At 43.8% G+C, this 15,020-nt stretch overlaps 1 protein-coding gene across 7 annotated transcripts in view; it reads left to right on the top strand.

Moving 5' to 3' along the window:
- The first annotated feature begins 941 nt into the window (after nt 1–941).
- actn4 (actinin, alpha 4) overlaps nt 942–15,020 on the top strand; it is a 48,692-nt gene continuing 34,613 nt past the window's right edge. For 4 of the 7 annotated variants that reach the window (XM_024444766.2, XM_024444765.2, XM_042297241.1 and 1 more), the window contains exon 1: nt 943–1,271. In XM_024444766.2, coding sequence (XP_024300534.1) covers nt 1,137–1,271 — 135 coding nt within the window. In that variant the 5' untranslated portion in view covers nt 943–1,136. Of the gene's footprint in view, nt 1,272–15,020 lie in introns of all 7 variants that reach the window. The other 3 variants (XM_042297240.1, XM_042297239.1, XM_042297243.1) reach the window with 2 other exon arrangements.

Raw genomic sequence — 15,020 nt, 5'->3', positions numbered from 1 at the left:
CTGATTTGTGTCTTGCAAGAAGAAGCATTGTAGAATGTTGTAGATAGAAATGCCACGAATAAAGCTCATGCGATTCCATATTTTACATGTAAGAGAGGCATGTTTGTTCAACATAGTGTATTTCTATCTGAACGTTCCAAAAGGTTGCATCCTGAAAGTGTCCCTGTGCAGAGTCATATATTTAGACGAATATATACTGCTGTGTAGTGTGTAGTTTGTGTTTAAAGTAACTGTCCAGATTTCTATGAGTGAAATAGTTTCCTTTCAATAGTTTTTGTTATTAAGCATGTTAAAAAGCAGCTTTTCTGTGTTGGAATGGAGTGGGCGTACCCCAACAGAATGAGATACAACTGGAGATACAAGTTTGAGGTGGGATTTTTGAAGTGTTTTTCTCCAATTTATGCTTTGGCCACATTAGTTTTAGATGAGTCAACAACATTATTTGGATATGAGTTAACATAATATTAACTTTTGAAAGGGACATTTTCACTGGACAGTTACTTCAATATTCTATGGATATTATAGAAGTAGTAGTTATCAGAACTATTCTAGTATTGCGCTCAAAATGTTACAGTTCATAAATCTGTCTATACTGGCTACAAATCCATTTGTGCATTTTTTAAAATTTATTTCAACATTGTATCGTTTCAAGGGGCCAGGATAAGTTGCATCTAAATGTTGATACAATGTTTCAATTATATATTTAGCAACATGCAAAGACTTCAATCTGCTATGATTTAGGTTACTTTACAAAGACATTCGGCTACATATCAGGCATATCAGGCTTTTTAGAACATTACTTTTAGTAGGCTATAGTCTACTACTAAATTATGTGCTCTCAGCCTTTTGGGGGGAAGGATCTCAACAGCTCATGAATAATAAGCAGAAGACTGAATATTCATGAGCTATTTGGGCCTGGCAACCTTCTCTAGTTTTGTAGGAGCGGCTATTTGCTTTCGACCACACCATTCTCTCCTCGGGTGGAGATTAAGCATTCTTTTAGCCAGTATTGGCAGTGTATAGACCGGATATTCCTGACGGAACGTTGAAAGCAAAGAGTTTCCGCAACTGGGTCACATTCCCAATTTCTCGTTCGAGAGTCTTAGATATACCGGTAGGTTATTAGCTATCTGACTATGGTAGATTATCACGCTTCTAATAATCAAGCATCGTCTGGAGGACCAGCCGTTTACATGGACCCAAGAGAACAAGAAAATGATTGGGACCGGGACCTGCTGCTGGACCCGGCCTGGGAGAAACAGCAAAGAAAGGTAAAATGGAAGGGAGAGGTCGGGGACTGAATTTGGGCCCTGATTGCCTAGCCGCTGCATCTATAAAACACGATTTTATACCGACTCAATGTAACGAACTTTCCTGTGTCCATATGGTATATGTCAAACAAGAAATGGGCTAATAAACTCTTTCCACATGCGTCATTACGACAGCAACCTGTATTTTCTCAAGCGACCGAGGACAGCGATAGTTTTTTTTTTATTGGAATGAAACATTGTACTACATCTAGTTCTGCCGCTTATGTTAGCCTGGTTTATTTTCCAGTCGACATTTCTGCCATTTTTCAAGATGACCATAGGCATAATTTCGATGTAAGTCAAAAAATAGTATAAGAAATTGTGTCCTGAAAGTGTTAAGATGTTCTGGGTCGAAGCAGATAAAACACTGCTGTGCTCTCTTGTTTTTTTTGGGGAATCTACTTTCTGTCGCAGTTGAAAATAAAATATTTCCAGCTGAAAATATTTCAAAGGTTTTTAGACTCGTCTTAATCCTTTTAATGCTCGCGCGCTTGTAACTATGATCAAACCTTGGAAATGTGGAGTGAGGATAATTTGAGGCAATGTTGCTTAACAGTCTGGAATGATTGAGGGTCTGTCGTGCTACACCTCGTTGTGAAAATGATTTGCCTTTTTAGTGGAGTGACGTCACCCAGAGTATTATATTACAGCCCACCATTACTCAGCGTTTTAACTCTCAGCATTATTCATTCAACTAATTGATTTAGCCTAACCATGCGTTCAGCTTTACCCTCTCTGGATGTCGATCCTCTAAATAGGTTTGCCTATAAAGGAAGGGAGACCAACATTTCCTCACAGGAAGAAAAATAATCAATGAAGAACAAATGACTCGGATGGCCTTCAAACGCAGGCAATAGGGGCTTCTTTCCTAAAAAAATAACACCAGTTACCGAAGGATGTATAGCTTTTATAGATTATTGGGGAGGCGTGACATTCATAGCCAGGACATTTATTACAGAAAAGTCGGAGGGGGAACCATGGGCAAATTCCTGTGGCATTTTCACCACTGCTGTGCCAGTTATTGCATGAAGTTAATACATGCCTCCCACCAGTGATTCTGTACTTATTGTAGCCTATGTATTTAGGCCTACTGTATGTATGTGGAAATCAGACTCCAAGTGGACATCCAACATGCCACTGTGTTATTCTACCTAAAGGGTTTTTTCCAACACCAAAATGTCATCCTGCTCAGTCTAGTCCAGTTTAAAACACTGGTTAAAATGTAATACACTTCAGAGAGCTTCATTTCAGCTTGAGAAACATGTAATTAAGTCCAACCTAATGCCAAAAATCAGCCACACGCCAAGACAAATTTTGTTGGAGGCCATTCTTTCTGTTTTAATTTCAATACTAGCAGGGCAATGTTGGAATCGGTGTCCATGCAAATGTATCGGGATGTCAGTTAGCCAACCTACTTCAAAGCAAAGGACATTCAGCCACCAAATATGTGCAAAGGGTAAAAGCCACCCCAAACTCAACCACTGTCAGTCTGATGTGATGGCCAAACTTTTTCGTACACTGTTTGGATATGGTCTCGTCTCACATTCAGTTTAACGTATATTTAAGATCAGTGGGAATTTTTACTGCTCCTCATTTCCCTATATACACTGCACTATCAAAGTACCTGTCTGTTTGCATTACTGTGATTGTTGACGGTCTGTTACAACTCAGCCCCACAAAGAGAAATGCTCTTTCTCTCCTGACCAGACTCACCCTTGCCACAGTGCCCTGACTTGCATAGATTACCACACAGCCAAGATGGGCAGTGTTCTAAGTTTCTTCCATTCTCTCCCACTTCCCCAAGCTATTCATTTGACTGGCAGACTCAGTTAGTTCAGGGCTGGCTGCTTTGGTTTCTCACAAGTGGCCATGGTGTGTTTAAGGAATTGGGGCACTAAGCGCTGGACCAGTGGGAGTGGCTGATTTGATATCCATGTTAAAAGAAACCGGTTGTTTCTCCTTTGTCGAGTGTGTGTTTGTGTGACTGGGGCTGATGAAGGGATAAGCAGGAAAGACTCAACTGTGAGTGTGGATATTCCTATCTCCGCCCATAGCGAAACTACACCTGAGTTTCTATTGTTTTTTTTGAGAGCAGTTACTGCTGACCCTGGTCTGAAATCAGCTGAATGTAAAATGACCAGGTGGCGAGGGGACAGAGCAGAATGGAATGTAACCGCTCTCCCTCACCTCCCTCTTTATTCTCTTTCTCCCACAGCAAGAGCATGCAGGGGAAACATTCCATTTGTGGCCCATTATAGCTGGGGGTTCTGTTTTTTATTTTATTTTATTTTTTTACGTACCCCCCCCGAATGAAAAATACGTAGTTTTTTTGCAGGATTGCAGATGTGGACAATGTGGCGCGCTGGGAAAGTCCTCCAGGGCAGGCAGGGAAGTTGTGTGGCCACATATTGAGGGCTTGGCAAGGGGCGTCGTCCTACCATCTTTAGGTGCTCCCGTTTTTAAAGTGGTTGGGGTTTGGGGGCTATTTGTGTTGTTCTGTGTCAGCCATTCTCTCTGGTCTGTTTCGTTTCTCCTCCCCTCCCCTGTTTATGGGGCTACATTTTAGGGGAGTGAGGAGAGGTTCATAATGCCTTCACATGCTAGAAGCCATAGATGGGGTCTTTTGAAATTGAGTCGCAACACACACGCTATGATGGTGTGGCTCATGTTATTGACTTGTACTTCTTGTGTAGCCTCCTTATCAGTAGTACTAAAACTCTGTTTCTGTTGGGAGATTGTCTTCTGAGCTGGTGCCAACATGCCACTGTTCGGCTATAGATATCAACCCCCAAATCTCATTTTGGATTGTTTAGAGCCAGGAGTCAAATATCTGCAATGTGCAGCTCTCCTACTTGAGTCTGTGGTTTCTGTCTGTACATGTGAGACAGTGTTTGTGTACACCAACTTGAAGCACTGCTTGTTTGTGTGTAGATATGTCTGTGCTTATTGGACCAGGCCCTGTGCTTTTGGGGGCTTGTAGGCAATTGGGAGAAAGGAATGTGTGTTTGGGTGTGGTCTGTGAAGAAGGGGATGGCTGCATTATTATGGGGAGTGGGAAGGGGCTTTAGGAGAGAAGTTATTTCTTCCACATAGCAGAGTAATGACTGTGGGGTTTCGCCATGGGTTGGTGATAAACACTGTTCCGTTTAAATAAACAATGTTCCCTCCTGTTGCATGTTCTGGCAATTTAGCCAGTCAACACTAGTAGATTGGTTTGTGCAAAGTAATTGCATGACCATTTTTTTTTGGTCCCTTTTTTTGTCAGTCAGTGATGTGATGTGTGTCTGGCATATGTCTATTCTGATAAAAGCCTCACCAAGGCCTCTATGCAGGGAGTATTTTTGGCAGTGGTGGACCAGTCATTATTTAGTCTGTACCCGTGAGAAAGCCAAGCTTAGTGACACAGGGGAGCCAGACCACAGTGCTGCTCAGCAGGGCTTTTAGCAGGCCTAGAGGACAAGACTATCTGCTGCTATTAAAAGCACCACTACTGCAATCCACTGTCTAATAATGGCCTTGTCTGAGACTCTAATTCAATTGTAATGTAAATAGATGCCGATCTAGGCATTTTATTTGTATGTATTCTAATGCAGGAGTGGGCTAAGTTAGCTTGCTATATAACCCATACATACTATGACAGGGGCAGACAACCCTGTTCCTGGAGTGCCACAGGCACCACACCTGACCAACTGAGCTAATTGGTCAGTTCAGTGATTGCCTAAATTATTCACACCTGATCTTCCAGGTCGGTTAAATCAAAACATGAAGTGCCTGTGCCACTCCAGGACCTGGGTTGCCTAGCCCTGCACTATGAGATGCTTTTAACCCGAACTACAGAAAACTATCTTGCTTTAGTGAGAAATGGCAGTCGCCAACAGTGGCTTTTAGTCACCTGTGCGTTTGTCTAGCTAACTCTACCACAACACTCATTGTGTCCTCAGCTTGACCAAAGTCAAACACTTGAAATACCATCCTCTAGTGCAGCCTGCCAGGTTTGACTTGATAGCATTTGTATCTCTGTCAATTGACCCATGTTACTGGTCTTGCCAAGTGGCACCACCACTGCAGCAGTAGATGTCCCCAATCTGTGCTGGAAGTTAACACTGGCCTGAACCCTACACAACATCTGTCCCATAAATCCACTGTAGCCCCTCCAGGAAAGACTGGATAAAAGGCTGGTTCTGAGATTTCATATCATATCCAGTCAGTGTCAGGACACAGGGAGACTCTGTTACTGGGAGCAGATGTGCAGAGAGACTACTTTGTACTTTACATTAAGATGTTGCTTCAGAGACACGTGCTGTGTATTTGTATGAGTCAACTGTTACAGGAAGCTGAAGGCTTTCATCTCTGCTATTGGAAAGGCTCCGCCACAGTTTAGCCTTGACATTTCGTCTGGTAGAATGCCTACTACAGCTACGCAGTCTACCTGAATTCACAATGAACCAGAGACCAGTTACTTTTTAAAGGTGATCTTTGACTGGGTCATCACTCCTGGGGCATGCTATCAATGGACGGCTCTATCCAAAGTGCCACATTAGTGATATAGTTCATGCAGTTACAGTCCACTGCTATACCATTTGGTAAAGATCTGCCTTGGGCCACGCCCTTTTAAAAGTTGACTCGCAATTTTAAATATTTCTACCACTGACTCCATCCTCCAACTTGTCATTGGGGTGGCAGTGTAGCCTAGTGGTTAGAGCGTTGGGCTAGTAACCGGAAGGTTGCAAGTTCAAACCCCCGAGCTGACAAGGTACAAATCTGTCGTTCTACCCCTGAACAGGCAGTTAACCCACTGTTCCTAGGCCGTCATTGAAAATAAGAATTTGTTCTTAACTGACTTGCCTGGTTAAATAAAGGTAAAATAAAAAATAAAGTTTTTAATGTATCTAGTGTTTGTTTAACCGCATGACTTGGTGTCTGAGTTGCGTCAAACTCTGGTAGCAGGCTGCCCCTTGACATGATCTCACCCGTATCCCAGCTGGAAGAGAGGCAGCTGGATCAAGGGACTTAATAAGAACATGGCTCTGGTGGAAGGGCTAAGGAGGATCAGGAAGACATGGCCAGAGACACACCGTATTGGTTAATCCTTTTGGTCAGTGGCTTTCCATAGCTGTGGAGAACACTGCTCAAGGGTAACTCAAGGGTAGTCCCAACGAGCTACTTCTCAGATCTGTTTGGACAGAAGTGATGCAGAGGGTTGGCTTATAAACTTCAGGTTTGATTGGTTTAACCATCGCTCAGCAGGGTTTGTGTCGGGACCGGGTGGTCTGGATGGATGTGGTTTGATCTGATGAACCACTGGTGGCGCTCCTAGCAGGTGTGTGTGTGTGTGTGTGTGTGTGTGTGTGTGTTAACAACCAAACAAAACAGCTTTGAGTGAACAGGCTTAGCTGCCAGTCAACGGTACACATAAACACATACTGTTATCTCTGTATGATTAGTGGTAGGCTCCTCCTACCCTGTAGCCATAAGGGGAGGTCATAGAGAGAAGCAGCTCTTTGAACCGTTTTTTCTCTGAGGCCCTCATTTCTATTGTGGCTTCTCGTTTTATTATTAAAGACTCTGGTAAGTGGGGCACAGTGTGAGGGGGGGTCTTGAAACTAAGCATGTTGGGATGTTGTTAATTGCCCCCAGCCCTTGGAAAAGTGCAGAAACCCACCAACACACAGTGTTTGTCTGACTCTGAGCCCCAGGTGGTTGCATGCATGGCAAGTGCGATTTTAAATATTACAGCGCGACCCAGCAGCTACTAGGCCAACCCAGAGTCATGTCGCCGTCTTTCAGTTTGAGGTTTCACCCTGCACCCAGTCAGAGAGGGCACAGAGAGAACCAGCCACAGCAACACTTTCCCTCTCCTTGGCCCATTGTTTGCATATAATGTCTGCAGCGCCACTGAAAGACTCTTAAGTGTACAGGGCCCAGACAAAAGACTGTTTGTAAGAGGATTAGTGCGCGGCCCACGGAAATACACAGGCTTATTTTTAGTATTTAGGCTATATATTTTTATTTTTTGGCCAGCAGCCGGTTGGATTTCGACTTCATCACAAAACCAGTGCAGTTTAACATTTTGGCCATGTGGTCGGGTCCACATGTGGGAGGCGCTCTTTCTAGTCAGGCATTTACAGGGGCGGACTGGCAGATCATCAGGGAGGGAGAGAAATGCCTGGCTTTTTTTCAGAGTGTGTTGCAACACAAAGGCAGCTCCTCAGAGACTGTTGTTAGCACACAGACAACCGTATAAAGACCAGAAAAACACAGATATGCCGGACAGTTAATCTACTAGACTCATAAAGGTTGTCCTTTAACTTGAACGTTGAATCAACGCAAAACAAAGGGTGTTCATGCTACTTTGGGCACAGCCATCACCAACTCTAGTAGGAAGTGACAAGACTACTGGCTCTTCTCGTGCTGTAGATGCTCCCATTTAAACTCACCCAGTCCAATGGGCTTGTTTGTCCTAGTTCAGCCCAGTATGTGACTCCTACTAGAGTCCATCTCAAGGGAGTAGCAGGAAAGGGGAAGGAAGGCTGTGGCTTCTGTGGTTTTCTGTTGCTTCCTTATTCAACTCCAGTTGTAGAAGTAGCCCTCAGATTCAGATCTCTGTCTTTCAGTTCCACATGGTAGGAGAGATTTGGAGTCCTAAGCACAGCGTGAGACAGAACAGAGTGGGAGCTAATAGAGAGTGATGATTGTTGTTCACCAGAGGAGGAGGATTGCCCTTGAGGTGTCCCCACCCCTTAACCAGGCCTCTTAGTGGCTAACCTGCAGGGTGAGAGATGAGGAAAGAACTTTGGGTGGTTTTTGTCTATCTCTGTCTGTAGTGTGACCTGCCTTTGCCTGTGTGTCACCGGCCAGCTGACAGAGGGCCCTATCACAGCAGGCCCAGGGTGTGCATCATAAACGCAGCAAAAAAAGAAACGTCCTCTCACTGTCAACTGCGTTTCTTTTCAGCAAACTTGTGTAAATATTTGTATGAACATAAGACTCAACAACAGAGACTAGAGGTCGACTGATTAATCGGAATGGCTGATTAATTAGAACCAATTTCAAGTTTTAATAAGAATCGGAAATCGGTATTTTTAGACACCGATTTGGCCGTTTATTTTAAAAAATCTTTTACACCTTTTTAACTAAGCAAGTCAGTTAAGAACAATTTCTTATTTTCAATGACTGCCTAGGAACGGTGGGTTAACTGCCTTGTTCAAGGGCAGAACGACAGATTTTTACCATGTCAGCTCGAGGATTCAATCTTGCAACCTTACAGTTAACTAGTCCAACACTCTAACCACCTGCCTCTCATTGCACTGTATGAGGAGCCTACCTGTTACGGGAATGCAGTAAGACAAGGTAAGTTGCTAGCTAGCATTAAACTTATCTTATAAAAAAACAATCAATCAATCATGATCACTAGTTAACTACACATGGTTGATATTACTAGTTTATCTAGCGTGTCCTGCGTTGCATATAATCGATGCGGTGCGCATTCACAAAAAAGGACTCGTTGCTCCAAGGTGTACCTAACCATAAACATCAATGCCTTTCTTAAAATCAATACAGAAGTATATACACTGCTCCAAAAAATAAAGGGAACACTAAAATAACACATCCTAGATCTGAATGAATGAAATATTCTTATTAAATACTTTTTTCTTTACATAGTTGAATGTGCTGACAACAAAATCACACAAAAATTATCAATGGAAATCAAATTTATCAACCCATGGAGGTCTGGATTTGGAGTCACACTCAAAATTAAAGTGGAAAACTACACTACAGGCTGATACAACTTTGATGTAATGTCCTTAAAACAAGTCAAAGAGGCTCAGTAGTGTGTGTGGCCTCCACATGCCTGTATGACCTCCCTACAACGCCTGGGCATGCTCCTGATGAGGTGGCGGATGGTCTCCTGAGGGATCTCCTCCCAGACCTGGACTAAAGCATCCGCCAACTACTGGACAGTCTGTGGTGCAACGTGGCGTTGGTGGATGGAGCGAGACATGATGTCCCAGATGTGCTCAATTGGATTCAGGTCTGAGGAACGGGCGGGCCAGTCCATAGCATCAATGCCTTCCTCTTGCAGGAACTGCTGACACTCCAGCCACATGAGGTCTAGCATTGTCTTGCATTAGGAGGAACCCAGGGCCAACCGCACCAGCATATGGTCTCACAAGGGGTCTGAGGATCTAATCTCGGTACCTAATGGCAGTCAGGCTACCTCTGGCGAGCACATGGAGGGCTGTGCGGCCCCCCAAAGAAATGCCACCCCACACCATTGCTGACCCACCACCAAACCGGTCATGCTGGAGGATGTTGCAGGCAGCAGAACGTTCTCCACGGCGTCTCCAGACTGTCACGTCTGTCACATGTGCTCAGTGTGAACCTGCTTTCATCTGTGAAGAGCACAGGGCGCCAGTGGCGAATTTGCCAATCTTGGTGTTCTCTGGCAAATGCCAAACGTCCTGCACGGTGTTGGGCTGTAAGCACAACCCCCACCTGTGGACGTCGGGCCCTCATACCACCCTCATGGAGTCTGTTTCTGACCGTTTGAGCAGACACATGCACATTTGTGGCCTGCTGGAGGTCATTTTGCCGTGCTCCTCCTGCTCCTCCTTGCACAAAGGCGGAGGTAGCGGTCCTGCTGCTGTGTTGCCCTCCTACGGCCTCCTCCACGTCTCCTGATGTACTGGCCTGTCTCCTGGTTGCGCCTCCATGCTCTGGACACTACGCTGACAGACACCGCAAACCTTCTTGCCACAGCTCGCATTGATGTGCCATCCTGGATGAGCTGCACTACCTGAGCCACTTGTGTGGGTTGTAGACTCCGTCTCATGCTACCACGAGTGAAAGCACCGCCAGCATTCAAAAGTGACCAAAACATCAGCCAGGAAGCATAGGAACTGAGAAGTGGTCTGTGGTTATCACCTGCAGAACCACTCCATTTATTAGGGGTGTCTTGCTAATTGCCTATCATTTCCACCTGTTGTCTATTCCATTTGCACAACAGCATGTGAGATTTATTGTCAATCAGTGTTGCTTCCTAAGTGGACAGTTTGATTTCACAGAAGTGTGATTGACTAGGAGTTACATTGTGTTTAAGTGTTCCCTTTTATTTTTTTGAGCAGTGTATTTATCCTCCATGTTGGAGTCAACAGAAATACGAAATTACATCACAAATATTCCCTTACCTTTTGATCCTTCATCAGAATGCAGTGCAAATAATCCTAGTTCCGCAATAAATCGTTGTTTTGTTCCATAATGTCCATTACTATTGTCCAATTAGCTACCTTTGCTAGCATGTTTAGTTCACATGTCCAAAAGCTGGCGCTGGTCCAGGCGAACTCGGATGAAAACTTCAAAAAGTTATATTCCAGGTCGAATAAACTGGTCAAACTAAGTAGAGAATCAATCTTCAGGATGTTATTATCATAAATATCCAATAACGTTCCAACCGGGTTATTTGTTTTTGTCTACAGAGTAATGGAACGCAAGGCGATATAATGACTACTGTGCGTAACCAGGAACTGGCATTCTGCCAGACCAGTGACTCAAATAGCTGCCATCCGGTCCCACATCACACTAGAGGCTTCATTCCACGTTCTACTGACTGTTGACATCTAGTGGAAGGTGTAGGAAGTGCGAACAGATCCATATCTTATTTGGATGTGAATAGGCGATTAGTTAAATCAACCAGCCCCAGAATTTCCACTTCCTGTTTGGAAGTTTGCCTGCCCTATGAGTTCTGTTATGCTCAGACTTAATTCAAACTGTTTTTAGAAACTTCAGTGTTTTCTATCCAATAGTAATAATAATATGCATATATTAGTATCTGGGACAGAGTAGGAGGCAGTTCACTATGGGCACGCAATTCATCCAAAGTGAAAATGCTGCCCCCTATTCCTAAAAGGTTAAGTTAAAATAAGTGTTCATTCAGTATTGTTGTAATTGTCATTATTCCAAATAAATAAAAAAGATTGTCCGATTTAATCGGTATCGGCTTTTTTTTGGTCCTCCAATAATCGGTATCAGCGGTGAAAAATCATAATCGGTCGACCTCTAACAGAGACCTACACGTCTGTGGAACTTGTTCAGTTTGACTAACAGAAATGGATTAATGTGTCCCTGAACAAAGGGGGGGTCAAAATCAAAAGTAACAGTCAGTATCTGGTGTGGCCACCAACTGCATTAAGTACTGCAGTGCATCTCCTCCTCATGGACTGCACTAGATTTGCCAGTTCTTGCTGTGAGATGTTACTCTTCCACCAAGGCACCTGCAAGTTCCCAGACATTTCTGGGGGGAATGGCCCTAGCCCTCACACTCCGATCCACCAGGTCCCAGACATGCTCAATGGGATTGAGATCCGGTGTCTTCGCTGGCCATGGCAAAACACTGACATTCCTGTCTTGCAGGAAATCACGCAGGGTACCGAATGAGGGAGGATGTCTTCCCTGTAACACACAGCGTTGAGATTGCCTGCAATGACAACAAGCTCAGTCCGATGATGCTGTGACACACCGCCCCAGACCATGATGGTCCCTCCACCTCCAAATTGATCCCGCTCCAGAGTACAAGGCCTCGGTGCAACGCTCATTCCTTCGGCGATAAACGCGAATCTGGCCATCTCCCCTGGTGTGCAACTGCGAACTCGTCAGTGAAGATGACTTTTTTGCCAGTCCCGTCTGGTCCAGCGACGGTCGGTTTATGCCCATCAGTGACGTTGTTACCGGTGATGTCTGGTGAGGACCTGCCTTACAACAGGCCTACAAGCCCTCAGTCCAGCCTCTGTCCCCAATAGGCTGAGAGTCTGAGCACTGATGGAGGAATTGTGCGTTCCTGGTGTAACTCGGGCAGTTGTTGCCGTCCTGTACCTTTTTACTACAGGTGTGATGTTCAGATGTTGTTAGACGTGTTCTGCCACTGCGACGACGATCAGCTGTCCGTCCTGTCTCCCTGTAGTGCTGTCTTAGGCTTCTCACAGTACGGACATTGCAATTTATTGCCCTGGCCACGTCTGCAGTCCTCATGCCTTCTTGTAGAATCCCTAAGGCACATTCACGCAGATGAGCAGGGACCCTGGGCATCTTTCTTTTGGTGTTTTTCAGAGTCAGTAGAAAGGCCTCTTTAGTGCCATAAGTTTTCATAACTGTGACCTTAATTGCCTACCGTCTGTAAGCTGTTAGTGTCTTAATGACCGTTCCACAGGTGCATGTTCATTAATTGTTTATGGTTCATTGAACAAGCATGGGAAACGGTGTTTTAAACCCTTTACAATGAAGATGTGAAGTTATTTGGATTTTTATGAATTATCTTTGAAAGACAGGGTCCTGAAAAAGGGACGGTTCTTTTTAGATATGTTTCCCCCCCAGTGAATCCTTCCTCTCCTACACTCGCTGGGGAATCACCCAACTGCCTGCATCTGTTCTCCTTCCTCAGAGCCGTGCAGGCCAGGGAAGTGCACCAGACAATCTCTTGGACAAATCGAATCAAAGCCCCCAAAGGCATTCTTAAACAAGAGCGATTTTAACAAAGAGCACTCTGTACAGGGGCCCTCCACTGCAGCAGTGTACTGGAAAGCCTAACGACCTGCAGCAGCGTAGCCCCAGACAGACAGATGTGTGAATAAACGCCTCAGTGTGCAAGCGTTCACACCACCCATGAGAAGAACAGTGTGTGGTGTTCTGTGGTCGCAGTGTAATCCGTTGGATACTTGTCATAGATTTCATGCTGTGCTTGTTTGCCACACGGTACCACTCTTCTTTTAATTGTTGTTGGTATGATCTTGATCAGTCTCTCTGAGCTGTACACATCTAAGTCTTTGGCATTGCTCTAATACCATGCTCTTTATGGACTAGGCCTTGTGATATCCCCCACCTGCATGTATGGTGGTACCCCCTGGCTTAGCACCCCAGGCCTACTGACTCTGATTGACTGACCCCCCCCAATCTGAGACGGGCTCATTGAATCAAATACTCTTAACCCCCACCCCCTCCACCCGGTCTAAGTGTGTACCAGAGGTCGACCGATTCTGATTTTTCAACACGATACCGATTATTGGAGGAGCAAAATGCCGATACCGATTTAATCGGCTGATTTAAAAAAAAAAAAAAAAAAAAAACGTAATAATAATGCTTATTTTATTTATTTGTAATAATGACAATTACAACTACTGAATGAACACTTTATTTTAACTTAATATAATACTTCAATAAAATCATTTTAGCCCCAAATAAATAATGAAACATGTTCAATTTGATTTAAATCATGCAAAAACAAAGTGTTGGAGAAGAAAGTTCCTTGCTCAGAACATGAGAACATATGAAAGCTGGTGGTTCCTTTTAACATGAGTCTTCAATATTCTCAGGTAAGAAGTTTTAGGTTGTAGTTATTATAGGACTATTTCTCTCTATACAATTTGTATTTCATTAACCTTTGACTATTGGCTGTTCTTATTGGCACTTTAGTGTTGCCAGTGTAACAGTATAGGTTCTGTCCCTCTCCTCGCTTCTACCTGGGCTCGAACCAGGGAACACAACGACAACAGCCACCCTCGAAGCAGCGTTACCCATCGCTCCACAAAAGCTGTGGCTCTTGCAGAGCAAGGGGAACAACCACTCCAAGTCTCAGAGTGAGTGATGTTTGAAACGCTATTAGTGTGCACCCTGCTAACTAGCTAGCCATTTCACATCGGTTACACAAGCCTAATCTCGGGAGTTGATAGGCTTGAAGTCAAACAGCTGCTGGCAAACGCACGAAAATGCTGTTTGAATGAATGCTTACGAGCCTGCTGGTGCCTACCATCGCTCAGTCAGACTGCTCTATAAAATCATAGACTTAGTTATAACATGATAACACACAGAAATACGAGCCTTGGGTCATTAAAATAGTAGAATCCGGAAACTATCATCTCGAAAACAAGGCGTTTATTCTTTCAGTGAAATACGGAACCGTTCTGGGTTTTATTTAACGGGTGGCATCCATAAGTCTAAATATTGCTGTTACATTGCACAACCTTCAATGTTATGTCATAATTACGTAAAATTCTGGCAAAATAGGCAGCCCAAACTGTTGCATATACACTGACACAATTTTACCTGGTTAATATTGCCTGCTAACCTGGATTTCTAAATATGCAGGTTTAAGAATATATACTTCTGCGTATTGATTTTTAACCTCTAGCGTCGAGCAATCCCGTATCCGGGAGCGTAATCATAGCCTCAAGCTCATTACCATAACGCAACGTTTCCTATTCATGAAAATCGCAAATGAAATAAATATATTCAAACACAAGCTTAGCCTTTTGTTAACAACACTGTCATCTCAGATTTTCAAAATATGCTTTTCAACCAAAGCTACACAAGCATTTGTGTAAGAGTATTGATAGCCTAGCATAGCATTAAACCTAGCATTCAGCAGGCAACATTTTCACAAAAACAAGAATTCAAATAAAATCATTTACCTTTGAAGAACTTTGGATGTTTTCAATGACGAGACTCTTAGTTAGATAGCAAATGTTCATTTTTTCCCAAAAAGATTATTTGTGTAGACGAAATAGCTCCGTTTTGTTCATCACGTTTGGCTAAGAAAAATACCGGAAAATGCAGTCACTTACAACGCCAAACTTTTTTCCAAATTAGCTCCATAATATCGACAGAAACATGGCAAACGTTGTTTAGAATCAATCCACATGGTGTTTTTCACATATCTATTCG

Source organism: Oncorhynchus tshawytscha, linkage group LG14 (assembly GCF_018296145.1).
Source record: "Oncorhynchus tshawytscha isolate Ot180627B linkage group LG14, Otsh_v2.0, whole genome shotgun sequence".
Taxonomy (NCBI): Eukaryota; Metazoa; Chordata; class Actinopteri; order Salmoniformes; family Salmonidae; genus Oncorhynchus; species Oncorhynchus tshawytscha.
The sequence above is the reverse complement of the archived record's forward strand: the minus strand, read 5'-3'. Positions and strand labels throughout refer to the sequence as shown.